The sequence below is a fragment of the Capsicum annuum genome, chromosome 8, assembly GCF_002878395.1.
Source record: "Capsicum annuum cultivar UCD-10X-F1 chromosome 8, UCD10Xv1.1, whole genome shotgun sequence".
Classification (NCBI taxonomy): domain Eukaryota; kingdom Viridiplantae; phylum Streptophyta; class Magnoliopsida; order Solanales; family Solanaceae; genus Capsicum; species Capsicum annuum.
Window position 1 is genome coordinate 151797531 of NC_061118.1, and position 26065 is coordinate 151823595.

At 35.3% G+C, this 26065-nt stretch overlaps 2 protein-coding genes across 5 annotated transcripts; one reads left to right on the forward strand and one right to left on the reverse strand.

Moving 5' to 3' along the window:
• The first annotated feature begins 366 nt into the window (after positions 1–366).
• Positions 367–4628, forward strand: LOC107839520 (lysM domain receptor-like kinase 3). Of its 4 annotated transcripts, none has more exons than XR_007043601.1 (12): positions 367–1232; positions 1733–1766; positions 1874–1878; positions 1975–2142; positions 2245–2384; positions 2764–2853; positions 3155–3242; positions 3376–3527; positions 3606–3697; positions 3878–4013; positions 4091–4227; positions 4314–4364. XR_007043601.1 is itself a non-coding variant. In XM_047394634.1 (12 exons), exons 1-12 carry the CDS (start codon positions 593–595, stop codon positions 4422–4424), a joined length of 1749 nt encoding a protein of 582 aa, XP_047250590.1. In that variant the 5' UTR covers positions 369–592; the 3' UTR covers positions 4425–4628. The 4 variants fall into 4 exon arrangements, 2 of the variants coding, with proteins under 2 accessions (XP_047250590.1, XP_016538526.2); XM_047394634.1 differs by having other exon boundaries at positions 369–1232; positions 1975–2136; positions 4129–4227; positions 4314–4628; XM_016683040.2 differs by having other exon boundaries at positions 370–1232; positions 4129–4227; positions 4314–4628.
• A 1001-nt stretch (positions 4629–5629) lies between these two features.
• On the reverse strand, positions 5630–19627 carry LOC107839521 (autophagy-related protein 18h). Its single transcript, XM_016683042.2, has 9 exons — positions 18868–19627; positions 16189–16632; positions 15638–16081; positions 12839–13081; positions 11941–12732; positions 11683–11858; positions 7185–7270; positions 6544–7101; positions 5630–6156 (listed from the first exon to the last, which is right to left on the reverse strand). Exons 1-9 carry the CDS (start codon positions 19057–19059, stop codon positions 6152–6154), a joined length of 2940 nt encoding a protein of 979 aa, XP_016538528.1. The 5' UTR covers positions 19060–19627; the 3' UTR covers positions 5630–6151.
• Between the last annotated feature and the right edge of the window lie 6438 nt (positions 19628–26065).

Here is a 26065-nt window from a genome sequence, read left to right on the forward strand (position 1 = left end):
AATTTTTGAAGCCCTCAATGTCACTTGACATCTTTTTATTTATAAATTAGTAAAAAAAATGCTTCTCATGCGCCTCTATGATGGCACTGCAATAGGCAAAAAAGGCCCAATTGGAACAAAATGTGGGAGGTTTAGAGGGTTTGATAGGAACAGGCCTTAGTTTAGATGTCTAAGTAAAGTTTGAGTGCTATCGATGCCTTTGGCCATCATTTTTAGACAAGATGCGGTCATTTTCCATGTTTAGCAGCGATGCGTTTGAGAGCCAGTCAAACTGCCCAAACAGCCACTTATACACAACCGTATACTCAAGCAAGAGTTATATGTAAATAAAATAAAGTGAAAATTGAAATCCAATAAGAAATTTACATAGCTCATTTTATTATGAATAATATTGAGAGTTGCAATGCAACTTATAACTACTTTTCTTTAAAACTTCCTCCTATTAAGTCCGTAGAGTGACCAGTAACAAATCCCCTAGGCTGGTACTACGTGTCAAGTGTGTGACGACGACTCGTAGGGTAAGTCCTAGCCTAATAATAGTATTTTCCCCCATAAATGGTACTTGTTTGTGGAAGATCAAATTAAAGCAAGAATGTATATTAGTGGTATTATCCAAAGGATGAGGATAATCGTATCTGTGATCATGTACTACTACTTATTTCCAGCTGATTCAAGCTGCACATATGGCTGTCCCTTAGCTTTAGCTTCATATTCATACAGTTATTATGGTACTATTAATTATGATGAGCTGAAAGAAGTGGCCAGATTAGCCGCCCAGCATTTCTCTAACATATCTGCTTCTGAAATCCTTAGTTACCCTACTTCCATAGAGCATGGGTGGGACGGTCTTGACACGACGATTTATAACATACCCTTCAGCTGTGACTGCCTTAATGGCGAGTACTTGGGACACGTCTTCCCATACACTGTTTCCTCTGGGGATTCTTATGGTTACATAGCGGAGCACAGATATTCCCATTTGATAACTGCTGAGTGGTTGATGTGGTTTAACAATAACCGGGCAGTAACATTGATGGTCATAGTGAATTGCTCCTGCGGGAATGAACATGTGTCCAAGGATTATGGTTTGTTTATTACGTATCCAATGAAGCCAGGAGAAAATTTGAAGTCTATCGCGTTGAATACAAATACAAGCTCCGAGTTGATCCAAATGTACAATCCAGGGTTGAATTTCAGCGCTGGCACGGGTCTGCTCTACATTCCAGGCAGAGGTGTGGCTTCAAACACAACCCATCCACTACTCTTAATTCTATAATTTGAATATGATCATATTTGTTCCCAATATTTTATATACTAGTATTCCATTTTTACTTCGAATCAAGGGTTGTGGAAGGCTAATTTAATTTGATTCGCTAAAGCTTATCACTACGTCGTAGGAAGGAAAATGTTTTCCTGAAAATAATTGATTCTTCTTACTTTTCTGGTGTTTGGTAAGTTGACTATATGAACTTTGAAGAACATATATGTGTAACTTAGTTAGCTTCCCCCTTTCTATGATTTGAACCTTTCATGAGAGATAGATCCATTTTCTGATCTCCTGAAATGATTTAGTATTTTAAGGTAGATTGTCGAATTTTACGTTGTGGATTTTGAACTGGACAAGGCTTAAATTTTGTACCTGAAATTTGGGGTTTGGTAAAATGTTTGCTTCTGTTGACATCCTTCTTTCAAATGGTGGATAATATTCCAACCATGGTTTGGTTTTATGCAGATAAATTTGGGAACTATCCACCTATGCCAACCAGGTATCTTTTTCAGACTTGAGGTGGCTATAAATTGAACAAGTTATCTTGGCTCATACTTGCGTATTATTAACAAATATTTGCTCATCGATGTTTCCCTGACTTTGCAGCAAAGGTGACTGCTCTCTTCTTTCTTCCGAATCTAGTTAGTCATGGAATTATTCATGCTACCCAAGCTTATTGATAATCTGTACGAGGAGTGTATGATCAGGTTCATCAGGTAAATCTATTACTGGAAAGGCAGTAGCGCCACTAGCTGCAGTAGCTGGAGTTACGTTACTCATATGGATCATGTACGTGGGATTTTATAGAAAGAAGGAACAAAAGGTTGTGCCACACATCTCAGCATCTGCTGTTCAATCGCATGCATCTGGTCAGGGTAATTCTCTAGATTAGCGAAAGCATTTTCACTAAATAAATTCTTCCAGAGTTTTTTTTCATTCTTTATCAAGCTTTGAATTGATAGCTGGTGCCCTGGCAGGCCTTTTTGGCGTAGCCATTGACAAATCTGTGGAGTTCTCATACAAAGAACTTGCTAGGTCGACTAATGGCTTTAGCGTTTCTAATAAGATTGGAGAAGGTGGCTTTGGAGCTGTTTATTATGCTGAGCTGAGAGGCAAGGTCTGCAGTTCAAATTTTTTTTCTTCAAATAACTGTAAAAATATGTCTGCATGTCTTGTCTGGATTATAGAATAGCTTTGGAAGAATAATGAAAAGTGTGATGAAACTAGAGAATCATGATTCATAAAAGCTACAATTATTATGAAGAATTACTAGTTATAGCTTATAGAGTAAAATTTGGTGATGTTAATGACAGTTATTTTTCCTACACTATACTACAACTGGGTATGTGTTGAGGGGATCTCTTACTTACGAATGGACCTGTGCTTAGAACTATAACTTGTAAGGGGGGAACTCACCATTCGATGGGACATTTCTACATTAGGCTTTCTTTTCACATGTGAGTCTCTGCTGACATTTACTGAAAACTATGATACAGGCAACAGCAATAAAGCAAATGAATAGGCAAGCAAAAACTGAATTTCTTGCTGAACTGAAAATTTTGACGCGTGTTCATCACCTGAACCTGGTAATCATCAATATCTTCTCTGTCGATTAAGATTGCCTTTAGAAGCAGTTTCATTCCTTTTGATGAGCAGATATATGATTAAGATTGCCTTTAGAAGCAGTTTCATTCCTTTTGATGAGCAGATATATCGCTAATCGGGTTAAATACAAAATGTTGCAAGTCATTGAGTCTAGCCTCACATGCATTTTCTCATATTTCACAATTGATACAGCATCTTGACTTCATTGCATTCATGTTTGATGCTGTATTATGCTCTATTAGCTTGTTTGATTGATTTTTTGCAGTCACTGAATGCATGCAGGTGTGCTTGATAGGATATTGTGTGGAGAGGTATCTCTTCCTTGTATATGAGTACATTGACAACGGTAATCTAAGCCAACATCTACGCGGTATGAGAATTGAACTTAAAAGTAGTACAGTGATGTGATGGAATGGTTATTTCTTTGTATTTTTCTTCTTATTTGCGTTGGAGATGTTTATATGCTTAAGCATTTGTTAATCACTTGATAAATCTATTTCCAGGGAAGGACACACTGCCATGGTCAACGAGGGTGCAAATTGCACTAGATTCTGCCAGGGGTCTTGAATATATACATGAACACACCGTTCCTTTCTATATCCATCGTGATATTAAATCAGCAAATATCCTGATAGACAAAAACTTCCATGCAAAGGTCTTTAAGGCCCCTGATCTTTGTTTCCTGACAAATGTCTATAAGTGCTCTCCTAATTGGTAAATTAATTACTTACAGATTGGAGATTTTGGCTTAACGAAACTGGTTGAAAATGGAAATTCAATTATATCTACACGTTTTATGGGTACATTTGGATACATGCCACCAGAGTAAGTTTTATATTTGCACAAAATGTGTGTGAACATAGGAAATAGTTGCAGCTTAATATGCAGGTATGCCCCTACTGATGTGTATAGAAACTTATGCGAACCCCCTCAGACCATGTTGGTTATGCCCCTACTGATGTATTACAGCTAGATGGTACCAATAATCATTGCTAAAATATGCAGGTATGGTCATTCAGGAATTGTCTCAACTAAAATAGATGTCTATGCTTTTGGCGTCGTCCTTTATGAAATAATTTCATCCAAGGAAGCGATAGTCAAGGAAGATGATGTAGATGAAGCAAGAAGCCTTGTTGCTTTGGTAATCTGCTTCTACATATATCTCTACAGAATATTATCATTTGGCACTTACATGACCTACTAAGAAAATTGCACCAGTTGATGAGCTAATGGCGATTGTTCCGTGATAATCATAGTTTGGAGAAGCTCATGATCATCCAAATTCAATTGAAGGCATTTCCAGATTGATAGACCCGAAACTCAAAGATAACTACCCGTTTGATTCAGTCCACAAGGTACAAAATCACACCTCTTTGCTGCAATATGTACCACTTCTATTTTCTTTGCTTCTTTGAAGCATTAAAACGCTTGTCTATTACAGATGGCACAGCTTGCTAAAGCATGTACAGAGAAAGATCATGAGATGCGGCCGACTATGAGATCAGTAGTGGTTGCACTTATGGCGCTCTCATCATCCACAGAGAACGGATAATTTAAAGTACGATTGCGGGAGTTACGATATTGTATATTGTATGATGATAATTTTTCGCGGTACTTTTGAATATTGAAGTTACAGAACTTACCAACAACATCCAGGTATTGATTAAAACAAGTGAAATTGAACAGTTAAGTGACAGAAGTCCTGGTAACCAAAACCTGGTAGACATTTTTCAATAAAAAAAATTTTCACCTAAAAGACGATTGTCACGAGTCTTATAAGAAGATCCATTATATCTGAAGTTCGTTATACTTGGATCTACGTTTGAGCTGTGTCTAAGCTTATTTTCTTTTGTTTTTTAGTGACACTAAGGTAATTATTTGCAAATTAAAAGAAAAATTAAAAGTTCTGAAAAACCCAAGTAATCAACTAGATGTGACAGAACCTCATCTGATAATAGATGCATGTCCATAAGGGCTCCATCACAACATCAAATCTATTTGAATTCTGTTATATTTATAATAACGTCCTCCCTTGTAGACAGGCAAAAAGAAGAAACAGATTCCCAAGTTACATTATTGCACTCATTTTAAAGCACGGAGATTAGCTCACATGTCATCTTTCTATCACTGATAGTTCCTGCAAAGGCCTTCTAGTCTATTAGCCCCCCTCTGCAATTAGTACCTTTTCTCCTTTTTAATCATTAAAAAAAAAACGAACCTTTGTAGTCTAAAAAAAGGAAAAAGGCTACTGGAACGTTTAACAAATGCCACCAAGATGTGATGTGAAAGACCTGATTCTGCAGAAGTCAGCGGCAAGCAACCTTGTTATCCTTGTACCAAAAGCCCAACGCAACTCTCGATTCGCACAGAATCAATTTGCTAAGACTAGCAACTTTGAAACACAGTGGACACACATACAACATTCCAACAAAAATAGGGAAACTGGTGGAACGGAAAGGGAAGGCAAAGAAGATAACTCGGTAGTATTTCTGGCATAGAGATGGACTGTTATATGTCATACCCTTTGCAATTTAACCAATCAAACCACTAAGAATATCATACATTACAAGAAGAATTTGGAAATGGGATGCAATATACAGGTGAACGCAGCGGCATTAACTAAAACGGAGGATAAGTACACTATCACACAATTACCCAGCAGTATTGCGAAACTACCAAATGATACGATGCCTACAGATTGACGAGGAGAAGTGTCAACATACTTTTTCGGACGAGAATAAGCAACTTCAGAACCCATTCAACAACAAGCGACTAATTCCCTATCATTCAGCAACATGTTTATACATCGTCAACTTTGCCCAAATAACCCTGATACAAATAAACATCAAACGACAAAGTCTAGCGTTCCAATCAAACACGGTCAAAGAAACCAAAAACAGCTGTACAATAAATGGTGATTTTCTCTTTTTGATTTTTTTATTTTCTTTTCTTCTTTTTTTTTATAAAAAAAAAAAAAAAGAACATAGTTTTACACAGCATAGACAAAGACATGTCCACACCAATCATTTGCATCATGAATTTTACTATACAACATATACAGGCGAATCGGACAGGAGAAACCAGGCATCTTCACTCCGGCAAAACGAAAGGACAAAGTCATATTTCACATATCAGTCAGTAGATTTCTTCTGAAATGTTCAGCTCTATTCAATGGTATATATGCTATGTTCCACTGAATTGGCCAATTCCTACTACCAGCATTACTAAATGTTATTGAAATAAGATAGGCTGGTATGAAGGGGGAATCAGAGTCGGGCATCAACCTGCAAGAACCAAAGGTAACTGTATTACATACAAAATAAGAAATTATGATCCGTGCAAATAAAGATCAGATGATGTTCAACACTGTCGAGGAAATAAAGAAGGCCCCTGGTAGGGGATTACCTAAGGAACACTGTCGAGGAAATAAAGAAGGCCCCTGGTAGGGGAATACCTAAGGTCTATCTGTTCTAACTGTAGTCAGTCATTTTGTTTTTAAGTTCCATCTGTTCTATGGTAACAGATTAAATCTATTAACCAATTGTTTTAAAAGGCATTCCAAGAAACAAATCCACAGGTTCATGAAAGGAAATGTTAAGGTATTAAAAAAAAAGGATGCAGGAATGCAGAAATAAGCAACTCTAGAAGACAAAACCTATTTAATCACTCACCTTCTTCGGAGAAGTCAAACACACCTCCCAGCATATCATCACTTTCCCCATCATCATCAGGTTTCTCTTTGTTGCAAGGACCACTACTCCTATCCATATCAGCAACCAACTCAGTTACCTCATTTAATTCATTGTTAGTTGAAGCCTTACAGTAGCCTTCTTGAAAAAATTGCCCAAAATCTACAGGGTCGCATATATCTTCATGAACAGTCTGTTCGTCAATTATGTTCATACTCATGTCGGAACGATTGGAACTAGAGTTTGAACCTTCACTGGTAATGACACTGTTTGAAGACTGAACCTCTCTTGCACTTGTTCCTCCAGTGGAGAGGGATCCACTTTTGGGAGGAGATGGACTATTTACAACATAGCTTTCCTCAATGGAGCACAAGATATTTGGGGATGATTCTAGAGCAGCCTGCACTTTCTCACTCACTTGTGGGGCTACCGTATAACTAGAGTCTCTCAACTCATCACTTTCTTCCATAGAAAGTTCAATAGATGGATATGAAATTGGCCCCATGCCAGCTTCATGTAAACCAGGAACTTGTGAAGATCCTGAAAGCATATATATTAGATAAAGCAGAGAAAGATTCAACCACAAAACAACTATTAAGACTTAAAAAGGCAAACAGTCTAACCAGACGGAAAGCTTTTCGCAGAGAGCGAGTCTGCCCTGGAAATACCACTACTGGTGTCTCCCAACTTCTCTTTACCAATGGAAGAGCTGAGGAATGGAAGAAAAAACCAATATTATTCTGACTGCACAACACTAGTATTAACCGCATTAAGATGCAGTACAACTAGTTAGAGCAATACTTGATAGAATACTGATCTTTAGGTCCTTAAAAATAATAGAAGCAGCAATAATGATCTAGAGACTATAAGTCAACAGATCCTAAGCAAATCCTGTAGCATTTGTTTATCAGAATCTAAATGCGTCCAAAACTTACTTAACATTAAAAAAACATGACATGATCAGATTGAACAAAAGGGACAGATTCAAACAGCCAGGACAAACGAGTGAAACAGAGTTGTCAAATGCAGGGATGCGCAAAAAGACACCAAGAACGAGCAGATTAAGAAAAATACAGGTCACCAAGAGAGAGAGAGACAGGGAAAAGAAATTAACCATAAAAATAAAGCACAATTATATGATTAAATGAATTGAAAACCTGAAGATTAAGCGAAATACATGAAGTAAAACCAAGTCAATCAAGTTCCTCAATCACAATTTCTGATTCATATACGGAAGATGTAATATTTCAAGTGTAGTTCAAGAGTAATTTTTCAGTAATTCAAACTTCTTATTCTCAATGAACAACACAATCAGCGATAATGATTTCCACCACAATTAATATATCTACTATGCTTATCGATTAGTAATGTGTCTAGGAAACAGATTCCGTAGATGTCAGATCACATTCCTTAATACAATTGTGCCTTGCACAGACATTGTTTAAAGGCAAAGCGAAACCAATCACAACCATGTAGTCTCAGGTTTTACAAAAATCACAAACTATTGTTCAGGAACACTGAAGTAGAGACCCATATTACCGATCTCATCAATCTACATTGATAACACTGTCATTTAGACTTCAATTTTGTTTAAATTTCTGGAGAGTGTTTTTGAGATAAGAATGGAAAAAAGAGGTTAAGGTCTATTCAGGACATGTACGACGGATCGAATACTCGTGTGAGGACAAAAGGAGGAGATTCGGAGCACTTTCCTGTTTTGACAAGATTGCATCAGGGACCGACTCTTAGTCCGTTTTTATTCGTCTTGGTGATGAATGTATTGACACAACATATTCAAGGGGAGGTGTCTTGGTGTATGTTATTTGTTGATGATGTAGTGCTTATTGACTAGACCCAAGGAGAAGTAAATGATAAGTTGGAGCTTTGGAAACAGACCCTAGGGTTTAAAGGGTTTAGGTTGAGCAGGACCAAGACGGAGTACTTGGAGTGTAAGTATAGTGATTTGACGCATAAGGCTGACATGGTAGAGAAGCTGGATTCTTGGGCCATTCGGAAGAGAGATAGTCTCGAGTATCTTGGGTCTGTGCTTCAAGGGAATAGAGAGATTGACGAGGAAGTCATGCACCGTATTGGTGCAGGGTGGTTGAAATGAAGGTTCATTACAGGAGTCTTGTGTGATAAAAAGGTGTCTCCCAAGCTTAAAAGTAAGTTCTACAGAGTGGCAGTCCGACCGACTAGGTTGAATGGAGATGAGTGCTGGTCAGTTAAGAACTTCCACATCCAAAAGATGAAGGTGGCAGAGATGAGGAAGTTGAGATGGATGTGTGGACATACTAGGAGGGTTAGGGTTAGAAATGAGATTATTTGAGAGAAGGTGGGAGTTGCTTCGCTGGAAGAAAAAATGTAGGAAGTGAGGTTAAAATGGTTTGGGCATGCGATGAAGAGGTGCACTGATGCCCAGTACACGGCTGTGAGAGGCTGGCTATGGATAGTTTCAAACGGGGTAGAGGCAGGCCGAATAAATATTGAAGGGAAGTGATTAGGCATGACATGCAACAGTTACACCGTACGGAGGATGAAGGCGAGGAGGACGCATATTAGGATAGAAGGTTAGTGGGTATGAGTGTGTCCTTACTAGTAAGGAGGAGCGCTTTGTTTGTAGATGTACCTGTAGTCATATTGTTATGCATGTGTCTAGTAGTTTTTTGTTGGTGGTGTTTTGGTAATGTTTGTGATTTTCGGACAAAACAGTCATAGTATTACTATGTTGGTGTCTTGTTTCTTTTATTATCTAGTGGAGTGTTACACCATTTTGTTGTTTGTTTTTATAAATTTTTGCTTGTTATACTTTTATTTGTCCTGAGCCTGAGGTCTATCGGAAACAAACTCTCTACATCTGACGTAATGGTATGGACTGCGTACACTTAAAACGTCCACAAACCCCACCTTGAGGGAATACATTGGAGATGTTTTTTGTTGTTGCTGTTGTTGTAACGGTTTTTCAAGAACACAGAAAGAGTGGTTGTAACTTCCATTTCCTTAAAATATGTGGTAGCATTACACAAGCGTGAGAAAGTATTAAACTACCCCACAAAGCTTCCATAATTTAACTAATCAAGAAAGAAACCAAAGGAAACCAGAAGTCCTAAGTTTGGTGTGAACTGAGGACTAAAAACAACAGAAAGTTGTACAATGCAAGATACATGGCGACTTATCTCTGTACAATCGGCGATTTCCCTAGATTAACTTAAGAAGGTGTTTGGATTGGCTTTTAAAAAGTAGCTTATAAGCTAAAAGCTAAAAGCCGTAAGTAGGAGATACCCTACTTTTGTCTTTTGGCTTACTTTTACACTTTCTTTGCCTAAATGTGAGTGCTTAAAAGCATTTTTTAGTTTTTCCAAACACCACCAAAACTAAAAAAACGGTGCTTAAAAGCAAAAATCATTTTTAAAAAAGCAAATCCAAACACGCCATAAATCATTTTAGTGACGAATCAGAGGATGAACAGAATTTAAGCTCACATCATCGCATGCCTGCTGATACACTAGGATTCTTCAAAAGCACAACAACAACAACAACAACAACAACACAACAACAAACCTAGTGAAATCCCACAAGTGAGGTTTGGGGAGGGTAGATTGAACGCAGACCTTACCACTACCTCGTGGAGTTAGAGAGGCTGTTTCCAAAAGACCCTAGGCTCAAGTGCAGCAAATCCAGGTATAAGGAGGAAGGAAATAGTGAAGAAAATAGTGCAACTAACGGGCAACAGGGAAACTCTACAAGAAAGAAACAAGAGCAAAAACAAAATTCTTCAAAAGCACATATGCTTCAAAAGAGTCACCCGCTTATTCCCCCTGTAATAACTTCTAGGGTCCACTAATTCATGGCCACACTATAAATTCTCACGGATCATCCAGCAATCAAGTTATAAGCAAAACCAATCAGAAATAGATATGATGAGGACACATTCATAAGCACAGTTAAGTACAAGGACCACGTGACCACCAATAAGTCAGAAGGGTAAAGGACAATAAAAAGATTGATCTCAAACACATTTCTAGACAGAACTCTTTAAGTTACAATTCCACGTAATAATTCTACTATGTGAGGGTAGAACAAATACATTATGCCACCTAACTGCTGAACTTATCCAGTAAATCACTTTTTTTGCTTCGGTTTTGTTGGGTCTTAGTTCATCATATACTAAAACATAATTTTCCATATCATGAAAGTCTACTAGCCAAAGAACCAAGACTTGAAGGCAGCAGAATGGCTAGGAAAAAGATCAACATTTAAACTAGTTATTCCAGCTTGTATATCTTCGACTGTTTGGAAAGAGAGAAATGCAAGATGTTTTGAAGAGAACGCTAACTCTATCCAGAAAATTAAGATGAACAGTATATAGTCTGTGTTTTGTTCTAAAAGGAAAATACATAGAGGATACTGACTCATTACAAGAGTTTCTAAAAGCCTTAACAGTAACTAACTTTATACAGAAAATTAAGATGAACTGTATAGTCTTTGTGTTTTTGTTGTGAAAGGAAAATACATACTGAATCATTACAAGACTTTCTAAAAGCCTTGTAGTAACCTTGTAAGATGAATAAAACTTTTTCCGTTTTATCTGTACAGTAAAATTGTGCCAAGAATTTCCTTAACTACTGATTAATATACCATTAAAGTAATAAAATTATCAAAAGAACCAATGTGGCTTAGTGGGGCCAAACCTTGGAGACTAGGGTTCAAATCCCAACAAGGACAAGAGCACTAGATGATTTCTACCCATATGTCTAAGATTTGGAGGGGAGTTACCCGACACCCCAGCTGGTAGGAGAATAGCCAAGATGCGTAGAAGCAAACCCAGCACCATCGTAACACAACACAAACTGTTCTATACCTGATTTACAATGTTAGGAACTATCTCAAAGAGGATAAATTACAGTTGCAAAGAGCTCATACAATGCCATAGAAAACTGAAAACAGTATTTAGTCAATCCTAAAACGGTAGGCCTCAACTCTCCATAAAGCAGAATGCGAGGTAAAACCCAATTTTCAGACACCTATCTCATTTGGTCAGGATCAGAAAAAACCTTGACAAATATAAAAGTGCAAGGGATACAAAAATGAACAAAGGCCCAAAAATAGCTATTGCATTACCTATCATCTGACCACTTTGACAGAATCCTGTGGAAATGGTCAAACACAGGCAGCAGATCTTTACGCCTTATTTCGACCTCATTGATGGGAATCTTCTCAAACTCAATCTCCCCAGCAGCAAAACTTCTAATATCCTGCTCCTCATATCCAGAAAGACTCATGGTACAGAAGTATATCTAGAACAGATATAAATGACATCAATACATATTCAGAAGTATAGAGGAAACAGATATAATCTCAGCAAGAGATGATAACAACCTTGGACTTTTGCCATATAGGTATCCTCCCAGACTTCAACTGGACCTCAGCATTGGAAAGGTACCAACGAGACCGATCACATAGTTTAGCCGAATCTTTCTCTCCTGTATCATCTTCAGAAATAGAATCTCCCATGAGTATGTCAGTAGTTTCACGGCCACCTAGCGTAATGCCATGAATACATTCCTCTCTTTCAGGCCAATCAGCTCTTCGACAAACATCCCACCATTGAATGGGGTCAACTTTCACACCGGTGTCATCCTCTTGCATTTGAACTACTGAAGCAGACCCAGTTCTCAGATAAGAATCACCCTGCTCTCCACCAAAAGAAGGCATCAACTCATATTGAATTAAGTGACCAGATGGAGTATAAGCCAAAAGATGCTCCAAAGCATTGAAGTTTCGCGGAGCAGGCTGTTCCCGACGTACGGAACTGTGAAAAACAGCAGCAAGAACACCAGAAGGCACAGAAACCTTTCCTGCAGCAGAAGATGCGGCATTGCTCACTGTATTTAGCCAACCCGAATTCCCATTCTTTATCCTGTTGACCACAGAGAGCGTGATAGGTGCTGGTGGTGGCGCAAAAGACTGCTGATTAACCAGGAAAGATGATGTAGACCACCATGGTCCAGTCAGAATAGGTAGAAGGATGGGTCCATCAACATAAGAATTTTGCAGATGAAGACCAGTCTCACCACCAAAAGGGGATAGGACAAAAAGATGGCAAGTTCCCCTGGATGAAATAATAGCTACCCACTGACTGTAGTGACTAAAACAAATGTCTTGTATCACCTATCAAATTCAGGGTTTTAAGAAAAAAAGTTTAATCAGAATAATTATGTGACTAAAACCTCAATGATGAACAAGAGAACAAAGAACGCAACAAACAGATACGCACAGCTGGAGTCACACCCCGATGAAGCTTGTAGAGGTGGACATGTGAAGCTTTCCAGTCGCTGTTTTGGTTTCCAGCACCATTTGAGCAAGAAGGTACAATACGAAATATGTTTATATTATTCCCACGAGTAGATGCAGTAACAAGAAGAGTGCCACTAGGGTCAAAACACAGAGCAGATATAGGACTGGTATGCGCCCTGAAATGTGATATAACTTCCCGAGAAACAAAATCTTTAATAACAACCTGCAGCAGTAAAGTTTCCAGGAAAATTCAGCTCTCATCACCACCATACTGTAAACAAAGCTGATGCAGTTACTCTCTTAGTCAATAGCACATTGAACAATCATCAATTGAAGAGTTAACGTAGAGAGAGAAAAATAGGAGAGCATTTGAATGAATTGAACAAGATTTAGTAATCATATAGTTTTTTGTTTTTAGTTCCATTTTGGAATGTCTATGAGGTCCCCATTTATACGGAAGATTGGGTATATTTTTATTGAGAGCTGTGAGAAGTATGAGAAGAATATTATTGAATTGTTATAACTACATTATTACATTGAAGCCCTGTTTATAGACACTACATTCCAATCCTTTTCCTAATAGGATACTACGTTACAATCCTTTTCCTAATAGGATTTTATATGTTATTCCTATTCCTACTCATATTCTAACACTCCCCCTCAAGCTGGTGCGTAGAAGACATATGCACCAAGTTTGTTATGGATGTAACTAATATGAGAATCGGTGAGGGACTTGGTGAAGATATCTGCAAGAAAACTGATAAGGACTGATTTGGACGTCTGGGAGACCTCAATTAAAACAGAACAAACTGAAAAAATGATCCGAAAAGTAGTAAATATTGTCGTAAAGTCGATGTGTCGCTGGAAAATTGTCGAAAAATGGTATAAAATATACGGGTCATCTCGAAATCAAGAGACGAGTAGATCTTGAACATGAAAGTCACCGGAAACTTAGCCGAAACATGCTCACACGCCGGATTATTAGATTTGATGGCTGAAAAGTGACTACAATCTGAGAGAAAAAAAAAAGTATATGGGTAGGGTCGGAATGATGACACAACCCTACTGAAAAAGAGAAATGTGTAGGGTCGGACTGATGGCACGACCCTATTGAGAAATAGAAATTATATGAGTAGGGTCCGAATATCGGCACGATCCTAATGGAAAAGAGAAATTATATGGGCAGGGTCGGAATGATGACACGACCCTACTGAAAAAGATCTGAGGAGTCACCGGAAAAACGTACGAAACTATGTAAATTAAATCTGAGAGTCACTAGAAAGATGCATGGTGCTATGCAACTCAGATATGAGACAGTAGTCCGGAAAGATGCACGGTGCTACGCAAATCAGATATGAGAAAATAGTCACCGAAAAGAAGTACGGTGCTAAGAAAAATAGATATGAAAAAGTAGTCACCGGACAGATGCATGGTGCTACACAAAGATATGAGAAAATAGTCACTAGAAAGATACACAGTGAGTCAGTGACCCAACTTTTGGAAACATAGCCGTCCGCCGGCAGCATATATGGATTATAGCCGCCCGCCGGCAGCAGAAACTCTTTGATTCTTTACCAACACCATGGAAGCTTTGATACCATGTGAGAAGTATGAGAAGAATATTATTGAATTGTTGTAACTACATTATAACATTGAGGCCCTATTTATAGACACTACATTCAAATCCTTTTCCTAATAGGATACTACGTTACAATACTTTTCCTAATAGGATACTACGTTACAATCCTTTTCCTAATAGGATTCTATATGATATTCCTATTCTTACTCATATTCTAACAAGAACAATACTTTTTTTGGATCAAGTAAAAGATTTCAACTAAGAGAACAATACTTAGTTGAAGATTCTCTTCTTTTATTTTGGGCATACGCCTTGTATACAGGGTTTTCCCCAACTGCTAACAATATTCACCTTACTAAAAAATCAAATTTAGGTACTAAAAACAGTTTCTTGGTGCTTAGTAGGCGAACATCTGGAGAACAAACTACTCTCATTTAGAGAGAGAGGGTCTGGCTCTTATCCGACAACAGGTAGTAAACGCTTCTTAGGATAATAGAGCTTAATTTTGAATAGTCGAAAAGCTAAAATCAAGGTTCAACTTGGGAAGGACAAAGAAGAAATGTATTTTTATAAACGAGAAGTCTACTGCTTACAGCTATGGAACTCGTATATGATGGACTTGCCCTTGTACCCTTCTCCACTTACGGCCTTTGGTCTGGCTCGTATCCGACAACAGGTAGTAAACGCTTCTTAGGATAATAGAGCTTAATTTTGAATAGTCGAAAAGCTAAAATCAAGGTTCAACTTGGGAAGGACAAAGAATAAATGTTATTTTTATAAGCGAGAAGTCTACTGCTTACAGCTATGGAACTCTTATATGATGGACTTGCCCTTCTACCCTTCTCCACTTACGGCCTTTATTCATCAGTTAGGAATCGAACTCGTGAAGTGAACTAACCACATATATCTTGTACAACTTTTAGATTGAACCAGAGAAAAGGGGTTAGGAGAGGACGAAGTATGAATAATTGTGCACTTAATATTCTTCTTTCAATTCATTGACTATACAGAGAGGATCCCTCAGGTTCAAGAAATTAAGCAATAAACCACTGAATATTTATGTCTCTGGCATCATACTGAACTTGAAACATCTGATGCCCGAGCAAAAAATGAAATCATAAAGTATGAAACAAACTAAAAAAATAAAAGTTTAATCTTCATAAGCATCTTGATAATACAAACAAGCTCTAAATAGAATACCATGCCCGCAGCATCTGTTTCAGTTGAATGTGCCGGAAGCCTCCCAACTTTCCAGCTAGGACTCGTTGACAAAGGTGAATTACCTCCGTCGGGAAGAAGTTCGTGACAGTATTTTGACAAAGTTTTGTAGCCCATGTCTCCAAGATTGATCAACCCAGCAGCTAAATGTTTGCTTGACTCCATAGCATACCTAGCTACCAGATTTCCATTACCAGGTGATGTAGAAGGGCTAACACCTGGAGAAGGACTAAGACTTTGGGGACTCAAGCGCCCGGTATTTGACAACAGCGGATTATTTGAAGCATATGCTAACCATCTCGGTCCTACAGTCATTGGACCATAGCCAATGTTAACACCAGTCACACCTTGGCCACCCAACTGAGGCACGGGGTATGTAAGCACACTAAACTTGTTCTCTAAGGTAAGCGCATCAAAACAGTAGATCTGATAACACATCAAACACACAAAGGGAGCATAATATTTTCAGCATAACTTCTCAGATTTATGGACAAAGGCATAATCCATCAGCATAAAAATTACAAGATGTTTACCTGTGCTGCAAGACCAACAGCCACTACCTTTGGACTGCACCTAACCATATAAATAGTAGAGCGGAATCGCAAAACATGAACATAGTTGTGAGACCTTAAGGAGTAAAAACGCACAGCCGTAGGTGAGTGTATGATGCTTCCTCCCTGAGGCTCAACGAAGCCATCCCTCCCAGTCTGAGATGGAGCAGAATCTTTGGTGTCATCACATGCCACAACCAAGAGCAGTGGGTGTGATTTCTTATATCCTTCACGGCCATCAGATTTAGCAGGGATGGGCTGCATCTGAAGAAAAGTTACTGGATCATCACGCCTCGAAACTAGTTCACAAACATTTGACGCATCTTCAACATCAAGGACTTGAAATCCATCTGAGTAACCAATTAGGAGCACTTGTTTGAATGAAGACAAGCCAAGCTCTAGCCTGTCAAAGCAAGCCCATAAAACCTGTTTGGCCAAAAGGAACAAATAACACAGCTAGTTACATCTAGTCAGATCATGTACAGCTTGTATAGATAAAGTATAAAAGTTGTGATGCTGTGAAGCAGAAAAGATTAAAATATTCCATATCAGAACACTGTTAGAGTATCTTACTTCATTTGAGTATCTAAAAGTTGTCCTGAACCAAAGCACTTTGCCAACAAACATACAACAAACATTATCCAAATTCCTGCTGCGTAAGCTTCATCAAATCTTTTTCACTTTTTTTTTCTGTTGAGCAGATATTTAAGAGGGTGGAGGAAAGGTCACCCAGAGGAGAGACGAAGAAAAAATTAATTCGATAGATATTTCTCAAGCAAGAAAATAAGCAAAGAAAAATGGTACACACTGATACTTATCAAGCTATCATATACAGCGCCAAATTCCTTGGCTGATGAGAACTGAAGATAAATAGAAATGGTAACAGTTCCTCTTTCAGGGAACAAATTTCTCTCCTGTATGTGGGATTCCTATGGCGGTCTTCCTAGCAAAGACGACACGGAAGCTAAGCCGAAGAGCTTCATGATGGTTAAAAGAAGGAAATCTTGTTTGATCCCACAAAAAATGCCAGATTTAAATACTCAGAAGGAAAAGACTGAACAGCTTCAACTAACAAAGCCCAAAGCCAGACACAAATGTTTATATAGAACCTAAATGCATATGGATTAATGAGCCATCTGCTACAAAGTTCCATAATCAACAAAATTAGAGCACTAACATAGTGATTACATGGATATTTACACGAAAAGTTACTACAGGAGAACTAAACCTTTGTCGCTCATCCTATAAAACTTCACCACACTCCCCTCCAACAAAAAACCAACAGTGAAGAGATTCCTAACGTAATAAAATATGTTACCTTCCTATCCTTTTTTTAAAATCATTACTTTTTAATCATTCTTTTTTAAAAAAGTGAAATGCCATTTGCCACCTTTTAATTGAGTAAATATTTAGCACTCAATAAATATGCAAAGGTTTTCTTTTGATGGCTTATAAATACCATTTGTAGTGTGAAACTTGAGCCCAAAATTGTACTTGCATTCCACAGTTACAGACTGCAATAGCTTGACCGCACAAGGTCCTTAGGAAATCTTATGAGGGGGAACTTGTGATGGTCACATATCGTTTACCCTAATGAGAAAGTAGTAATCACATTGGCATCCATTACATCAAGAATCTGAATAACATTTTGTTAGATGATGATAACATTTCCAGGCAACGAATTATAAGTTTACAACTCAGAATCACGCCTACAGACATGGCATTTTCATTTCTAAAAGGGATTTAGTAGGATCTAAAAAGTGTGAGGATGATTCTCAAAGCACACCAGAACTACTGATCGTTTAAAAAACTCCAGGATTTGCATGCCCCATAAACATTGAGCATGTGAGGATGTAAGGAAGAAACTTAAATTGAAACACAAGGTATAGACTAGATCTTCTAATTAGTCAAAACTCAAAAGTATAGGGCACTGTCCTGTCTACTTCCAAAACGAAAATTAAAATAGCAATCACGATTTAATCCCAGGAACAACTGAAATGTATAAACTCATTGGGTTGAATTATCTCGGTGCCAACTTAGCATAGCTTATGTCAAGTCCAAATGAAGAATGTGAAGTACAAAAATGAACATCTAATCATGTTGCACATTTTACATTCACTCACAACCACTAAATCTCACATCCCCCAGTAATGTACTCACTCTTCGAGCAAACAAAATCAGAAGAGTAGAACGCCAATATATGCAGTACCACAGACGATTCAAGCTTCCATCCTACAGTAATACATCACCTTGGGGGTAGAGTTGAAGTGAAGCATCCATCTTTCTCCTTTCGTAAAAATATATATTTCTAGCTACATAATATCGTTCAGATTATCCAGTTGAGCTCTGAGAGTAAATTAACTCAATTATAAATCACAAATGTAGTTCTTAAGCCAGCTCCATTTCAAACAATGCTATAATTACTTTGTTTATCGAAATCTATTGATTAGGAATTTGAATCCTAATCCTAACTAGCTCAATAAAAAAAAACAAGTTCAACCACCTAGAAAATCCCATTTTACTCAATACACCAAGCAAATCTTAACTACCAAAAACAAATCCAATTTGCGCCATGCTAAAATCAACTAACAACTGTAAACTATAAGAATGACACGATCAACACTCCAAATCATAAAAATATAACAAGAACAAAAAACAGACCTGGTCTTTGCGGTGATCATCGGAGGAAGCACCAGCAACGGAGGCACCAGCGGAGCGAACATTAGACGACACCGTTTTGATGCAAGATGAGATAAACTTTAGTGAATTAGGTAGAAATCCATTCGTATTAGTCCCATTCTTCACCTTACTTTTGCTGCTATTACCGCTGCTGTTGTTCTGGCTTTTCTTCATAATAAATATACCAAGTTTCTAGAATCTCAGCGGTAACACAGCAAGTAAACACCGGTACAAAAAACAATCAACAACTCCGTTCAGTCGTCCACCGCTTACTCCGCCGCCGCCACCGCCACCGCCACTCTCCGCCGCCGAGCGCTGACGTAATTTGACGATCAGATGAAGCATGAATATCGGAAACACATCGCCGGAAAACGTGAGGGAGATAACACCGGCGAGATTTTTTTGGTATTTGATGTTTGGTGTATTTGGGTTTGACTCTCAGACGGTTCCTTTTCCTTTCCTTTCTCTTTCTGTCTCTCTCTCTTCTCTCTTCTCTCTTTCTACTACTGCTATTTCTCTCCTAACTCTCTCTTCATTGTTAACTGCGGTGTAAGCCAATCCAATTTTTTCTAATTTTTGCAAATGACCAACTACTTTTAGAAATATGTTACTTCCATCCCACTAACTTTGGTTACAAAAAGAACTAAGAACAAATATCCTGTTTTGAAATTGAAATGATGGGGAGGGGTAATTGGTTTTGTTACAAACTTTTTTAAAAAAAAATTTATAAAAAAGTAAAAGATCTGAAAATGATTTCTACAAGTTCGAATGAAAATAAAAATGGATGTATACTCTTAGTAAATTTTGAAAGTTTTTAAATTTGTATCAATCTCAATTGTAGTAGAATTCTAATCAATGGGTAAACATATGAAGCAATGTGAAAAGTAAACACATGTTTGTGGAGTAAAATGTATACTTTAAAAGGAATTTTTTTGACTACAATGTCCTCTTATTATTGAGAAAAGCAAATAACAAAGATTTTTATATACGTATTATAAAAGTATAATATGTATAGTTATTCCGCGACCAGCGTAGATATATTTGAATATTTACTTTTATCAATACACAACAATAATAAACACAGTATATTCTCAAATAGTGGGGTTTGGAGAGGTTAGAATATGTGGAGTCCATACCACTGGCTCTAAAGAAGTAAAGAGGCTTTATTTTTATCAATATAAATTTTAAAAGTATTACAACAACAACAATCCGATGTATCCCCACAAAGTGAGGTCTGAGGAGGGTAAAATGTACGTAGTCCATACCGCTACCTTCAAAGAAGTAGAGAGGTTGCTTTGGATAAACTTCCGGCTCAAGATATAGAATAGTAAACAAGAGTGTAGTGAAACATGCAGCATGATGAATGGCATAACACAAAAAGGAATAAGACATACTAAAATAAAATAGAAATCGGAATAATACGAAATAAGATAAATAGGCGTCATATAAAATAAGAGATAAGAAATAGGGCATCCGAAAACGACACTCATTTAGTCGTAACATACACAAATTTTAAAAATATTAATTTAAATAAAATTAATTATGTTAATCTATGTCATATTAATATATAATGATAATTGAAACCACAACTTTTTACTAAAGAGAAAAAAATCAAATGGGTAAAAGTAACGCTTATAGGCTGTCAAATTTTACGGTGAAATAATATGTTTGAATAATCATTGATTACACATATTGAAGTTGAGAAAATACTAAAAAGGGGAAGAAAATCATATATGACAGTTTGGATATTAATAAATTCTAACTTGTCAATATATCTAGTGATGGGAGGTGAATGAATTAAAACTCACTTGTATTTATATCTGTATATATACTATTATTGCACACGTAATAGGGAAAAATGTTATGAATAAATACTTAATATTTAATCCTCTAGAAAAACATTTTAATAATCGTACTAAATATAATTAATTGTAACTTATGATATTCAAACAATTTCAAGTTGGTTAAAGTATGCTTTTTCATCAAAATTTATCATTCTCTATTTGGATATTCAAACATAAAAAATACTCAATTAGTCAATTACCAATGGTTGCTCTTTCTTTCAATAGGTGCACGAATTTCAAGAAGTTGATGTGGGTGGATATAGCATTAGCAAGGAGAACGGGGAGGTCTATTGCATGGAATCAAAGTATTAGCCGACAAAATGAAAGAGTGATAAAATAAGTTTACGTTACGACACTCGGATGAGAATATCTTAAATGAGACGCGGAGGCAAACATGGGATTTACGGCGACTTTTTAGTTTATGCTCTTCTATCATTATAATAAATGTTTGAAATTAAATATATATAGTTATTTTATATAAGTAATGTTCCTAAATTTTAGGATTATTCAAGTAAATAATGAAATTAATTATTTTATCTAAAAAAAAAATTGAACATTTTATAAATATCTCATATTGTTATATTTAATAACAGGATTTTAAATATATGCTCGTCTTTTTTCACTATTTTTCTCTATCTCGGTAAGTGCAATTTAGTGTATCAAAAAAAAATCGTTAATTGATTTCTCGTAATTTCTCCTTTTTCTCCATCTCGTTTTATAATTCAGTGTATCAAAAATCTAATTTTCTTCATAACCTAATGTTAATTGATTTCTCGTAATTTTTCAAGCAGCAACGCAACGATGTCTGCAAAATGTCAATTTTGTTCACTTTTTGGTGACAATGAATATGACGGATGTTATTTGATAGAAATTTATAAAACCACATACATTGTCTTGAGGAATGCGTTGTTGTTGTGACTAATTGATTTTGCGGTCGATTCGCGTATTTCACCGATACCTTTGTTGAAGTGCTGGGAGGACCGATCAGATTGGTTAAGATCGAGATTCAACGTTGCAAGTTATTTGTTGGATGACAAGAAGTACCATATATTTGAAGATCATCATGACGTTATTCGGTAAGTTACACATTTTTTCAAATGTATTATAACCTACTTCTTGTACTGCTATTTGTACTAGTCTATACGCATTTTTGATATATTATTATCGGTCCTAAGTCGTTGGACTATCGAAAACAGCCTCCCCAGACCCACATGACCTCCTAGACCCATTATGTGGGAATACATATAAAAATAATAACAATCTAAAATTTTCTTTTTTATTATTACACACTATTTGTCTTTTGTGTAGTATACAAAAGATACAAAACCTTAAACTTTATATAGTAATATTATTATTTGTAAAATAAGATCAACTCATTAATAAGTCATTTGTCTTTAATACAGTCCTCGGATGTTGTTGTAAAAAAAGTATTTATTAGTATGATGATTTAAGTTGTTTAATTTGAAGTTCTAAATTTTTTAAACAAAAAGTAAATAGCTTTTCTGTTTTTTTTTTAATATGAATTTTTTGATTTTTTTCACAGTCATCAATATCATTTTAAGTGAAACTAAAATATAAACTTCACTATTGGAATTTTTTGGAGCTTTAAAATTTTAGAGGCGTAAAGCAAATGCTTATTAGCTTCAGAGTTAAGCTGCCTCTGCACGTATCGAACAACCTCTTATGATTGGAATTAAAGTCATAATGTCTTAATTTTAAAAGCTCCAAAGCAGGAATATTGATTAAGCCCAACTGAACTTCCTAGAAACCGAACAATCAGTTCAGCAAGTCGCAAATATCATATAACAATTGTAGAAAAATGAGAAAATCGTGAAGAGTAAAAAAAAGTTACTTGAAAGATCATTGTAATTATCATTTATTTAATTCCAACTTATCTGTTATTTGTATTAATTCAATAAATACATCCCATAGTCGAATAATAAAACTAAATACATCAAATGTATTTGTATATTATATTATTCTCATTTAACTATTTTGTTAACTGATGTTTATTTTTTTCATGAATTGTAGATTTACTTATAATAAATTAATATGATTCCGTGAATGAAAGGTAATTTCATTCGTCAAAACATACTTACTTTGGAAATCAATTATCTAGTAACTTAATGGATTATATCAGTGTGAATACAAATAATCCATACGTATTAATATTTATTTTTTTGATCGAAACGGTAAAATTTTACTCAACCAAAGTGATTTAATTTGCAACTGCTAGTTCATGTGTATACTAGAATTAAAATATGTACTATTAATATTACTCCTACTAAAGTAAAGGAAAGAGAATGAAAAACAAATACTTTCAGTCACTAAATTTTATATTAGTATTTGATTTGTGTTGATATATTTTTTAAATTTTAATTAGAATTATCTTTTATTATTATTATTTATGTATTTTTTAATATAAATTAAATAATAAAACTTTCATTTACTAAAGTAAAATGAATAAAAAAAATATTTTTATTTTTAATGATAAGAATGAAGTAAAATGAATTGGACTTAGTCGTTGGCAATTTGTCAAACACAAAACTTCCTGAATTGCGATGAGAAATATAGCATACGTAGTAAATGCTAATTGAACCGAGTCCACTTCCCCATTTTTTGAAGACACGACTCAACCAACATCTTTCTATGTTCTTAAGTTTTTTTATACATTATATTTTCAATTTTTTCTTAAAAACTTTAGTAAATCAAACAAATCAGACAATAAGTAGGTATTTAGATATGCGATATATATATATACAAAGGGTGTAATTTGAAATTATGAGATGAAATCGGTGTTTGTTTAAAAAGTGAGATTTAAAATTTCATGTCATGATTTGAGATTTTTTAAATACAAAAATTGACCCACAACTTTATATTTTATAAAAAACACCCCACTATTTATATCTAACAACCATTTATTTCATATGTAAATAAAATTTATAGTTTCTATTATTACTGTGCAAACCATTTATATCTCGTATAGCTATTAGTCTCACCAACATAAGATTTACTATTACTTCAAATCAAATCTCACTTTACTTGTGTGGGAGTATTATATTAAAACGTAATACGTTGCAATTCATGTTCAATTTTACTTTTTTATTGAACTAAAGTTCAATCAATAAATCTTGTTTTTTTATGATGGTTTTGTCATAGTGCTTTTACTTTGTTATAAATTTTTGCTTACTTGGTAAGATTGTATAGTAAATTTGGACAATTTTGATAGTTTCACAATTTATTAGTTTCTTATGTTCATAGTTTCACAATTTATTAGTTTCTTATGTTCATCATGAGTAAATATACAATGTAAAAAAGGTCCAAAATGTATATCCAAACAAAACTTCCACTTCGGCTCATAATTCCAAATCATGATTTCATTTCGTATGATCAAACGGATCCTAATTATGAGATTTTCTTTCAAGGAATCCAAAATATGATATTGTACATATCAGATTAAATTAATACTCCATCCGTTCTAAATTGAGATGGTATAACTATTAAGAAAACAATGATTGATAGTGTAACTTTACCATTTTATCTCTATTAGTTGTGTCATATTATTTGTTTCAGTATTGATGGAGTTATTATATGGCTGATATCAAAACACTTTTGCATGGATGATAAGAATTATAGAATTACCAAAGTCTTTACAATATTTTTCAAGATTTGATAATTTAATGCTAGTAACTAGTAACAAGGAATAAAAAATTACAAAACTATAATACTATTATTATTAAAAGAAAGAAGTTTTGTTTTCTGATTGTTTGTTGGGGGGCTTGTTCCTGTACTTGACTGCTTTTTTTTTTGTTAAATGGTAATCATTTTAAGGTTGTTACCCAAAAAAAGAAAGAATAGAGCCCCTAAATTTTGGGGCCCAAGACACCGACCTTTTCTCTAACTCAACAGAGAGCCGCCCATGTTAAAACACACATAAATTTCAAGTAATATGCTGCGTCCAACCATAGAAAAATGAATGCTAGCGTTAATATCTTAATAAAAATCACATTTTAATTTCGACTAGACTACTTATATAAAATAAATATGTAAAAATAGAACAAGAAGAAGAAAGAAAATAAACCACATACCATATATAAGTACATGTGACGTGTAGAAAGCATAGTCAGTTTTGTGGACAAGCTTGGTAATGAAATCTATTAACACTGACAGCTTGTGGCCTATATTTGAATGGGTATGTCCTGTAAATTATTGGCCCCATACAATCCAAACCAGATATTTTTTTTTTGGCACGTACTCCTTCAGATAGGATTTGAATACATGAAAAGTAATAGGAGTAAAGAGAATTTTTTAGAAGAATTGGATGTTTGGTCAGACATACGAAGTATATGGTTCTATAAAAGTTTATACATAACAATGACTGAGTTTATAACAGAAGATTTATATATATCTAGCTCATTTCTTACTTAATTATGTATACAAGGTATGTGTAAAAGTTATATAATTTTTGTAAATTTATCATAGAATTTCAATTCAGGTTTAGATTTGCGAAATGCATATATTTTTATCTGTCCTTGTTTAATTTATAATATGAGGGGACTCAATAGTTTTACACTCAATGGGTAAAAGATGTTCATTCTTTAGAAGAAGACATTAAATAATAGCTTTTGACAGGAAGAAACAACATATATATTCATCACACATAAAACAAAAAAGAAGGCATGTGAATAGTCTAGTAGAGTCTAGATCATACTATCTATTAGAATTAGTACTACGAATATTAAAATGTCAGGTTGGTAGAGCGTGTATTGGTCTAAAGGTTTTCCTTCTTCAGCATGCCAAGGAATATATAAGCTACAAAATTTTCTTTTTAATCTGTCCCGGAAAAAAACGTTTATTTTTCATAATTAAAAATAATTACTTTAAGATAAATTTTTATAATTATGAATTTATTTATAGCCAAATAAATAATTAATGAGCGGCTTAGGTAATTTTTTTTTTAAAAATATTTATTTCTTTTTTAAATTTTATGTCAAGTCAAACCCTTATCACATAATTATTTAGAACGAAAAGAGTCAAAAACTATATGCTACGTAATGAATTTCAAACCTAACTTTAGGTTTCAAAGCCTTGTTCAAGTACGTAACGTCTGAACTTAATAGGGATTTTAGGATTATAGGATTTCATTTGACCCAATCCTATTTCCGTGAACAAATTTAACTTAAAGTCTTGGTCCACGTAGTTTATTTTAAATCCATATATTTATTAGCTAAATATATCCATAGAAATGACATTACGAGTTATATAAGCATGCAGATGTACAAATTATCATGAACTTGGCCCTATTAATAATCTTAAAAATAATACATATTTGATTT

Excerpts from the sequence above, each read along its gene's own strand:
- LOC107839520 (XM_016683040.2), top strand. The coding sequence starts at position 593 with ATGTATATTAGTGGTATTATCCAAAGGATGAGGATAATCGTATCTGTG. Across the intron at positions 4,014-4,128 it reads CAAGAAGCCTTGTTGCTTTG|TTTGGAGAAGCTCATGATCA; the intron begins GTAATCTGCTTC and ends TGATAATCATAG. Across the intron at positions 4,228-4,313 it reads CGTTTGATTCAGTCCACAAG|ATGGCACAGCTTGCTAAAGC; the intron begins GTACAAAATCAC and ends TGTCTATTACAG.
- LOC107839521 (XM_016683042.2), bottom strand. The coding sequence starts at position 19,059 with ATGAAGAAAAGCCAGAACAACAGCAGCGGTAATAGCAGCAAAAGTAAG. Across the intron at positions 12,733-12,838 it reads ATCGGGGTGTGACTCCAGCT|GTGATACAAGACATTTGTTT; the intron begins GTGCGTATCTGT and ends TGAATTTGATAG. Across the intron at positions 7,102-7,184 it reads TGCGAAAAGCTTTCCGTCTG|GATCTTCACAAGTTCCTGGT; the intron begins GTTAGACTGTTT and ends ATATGCTTTCAG.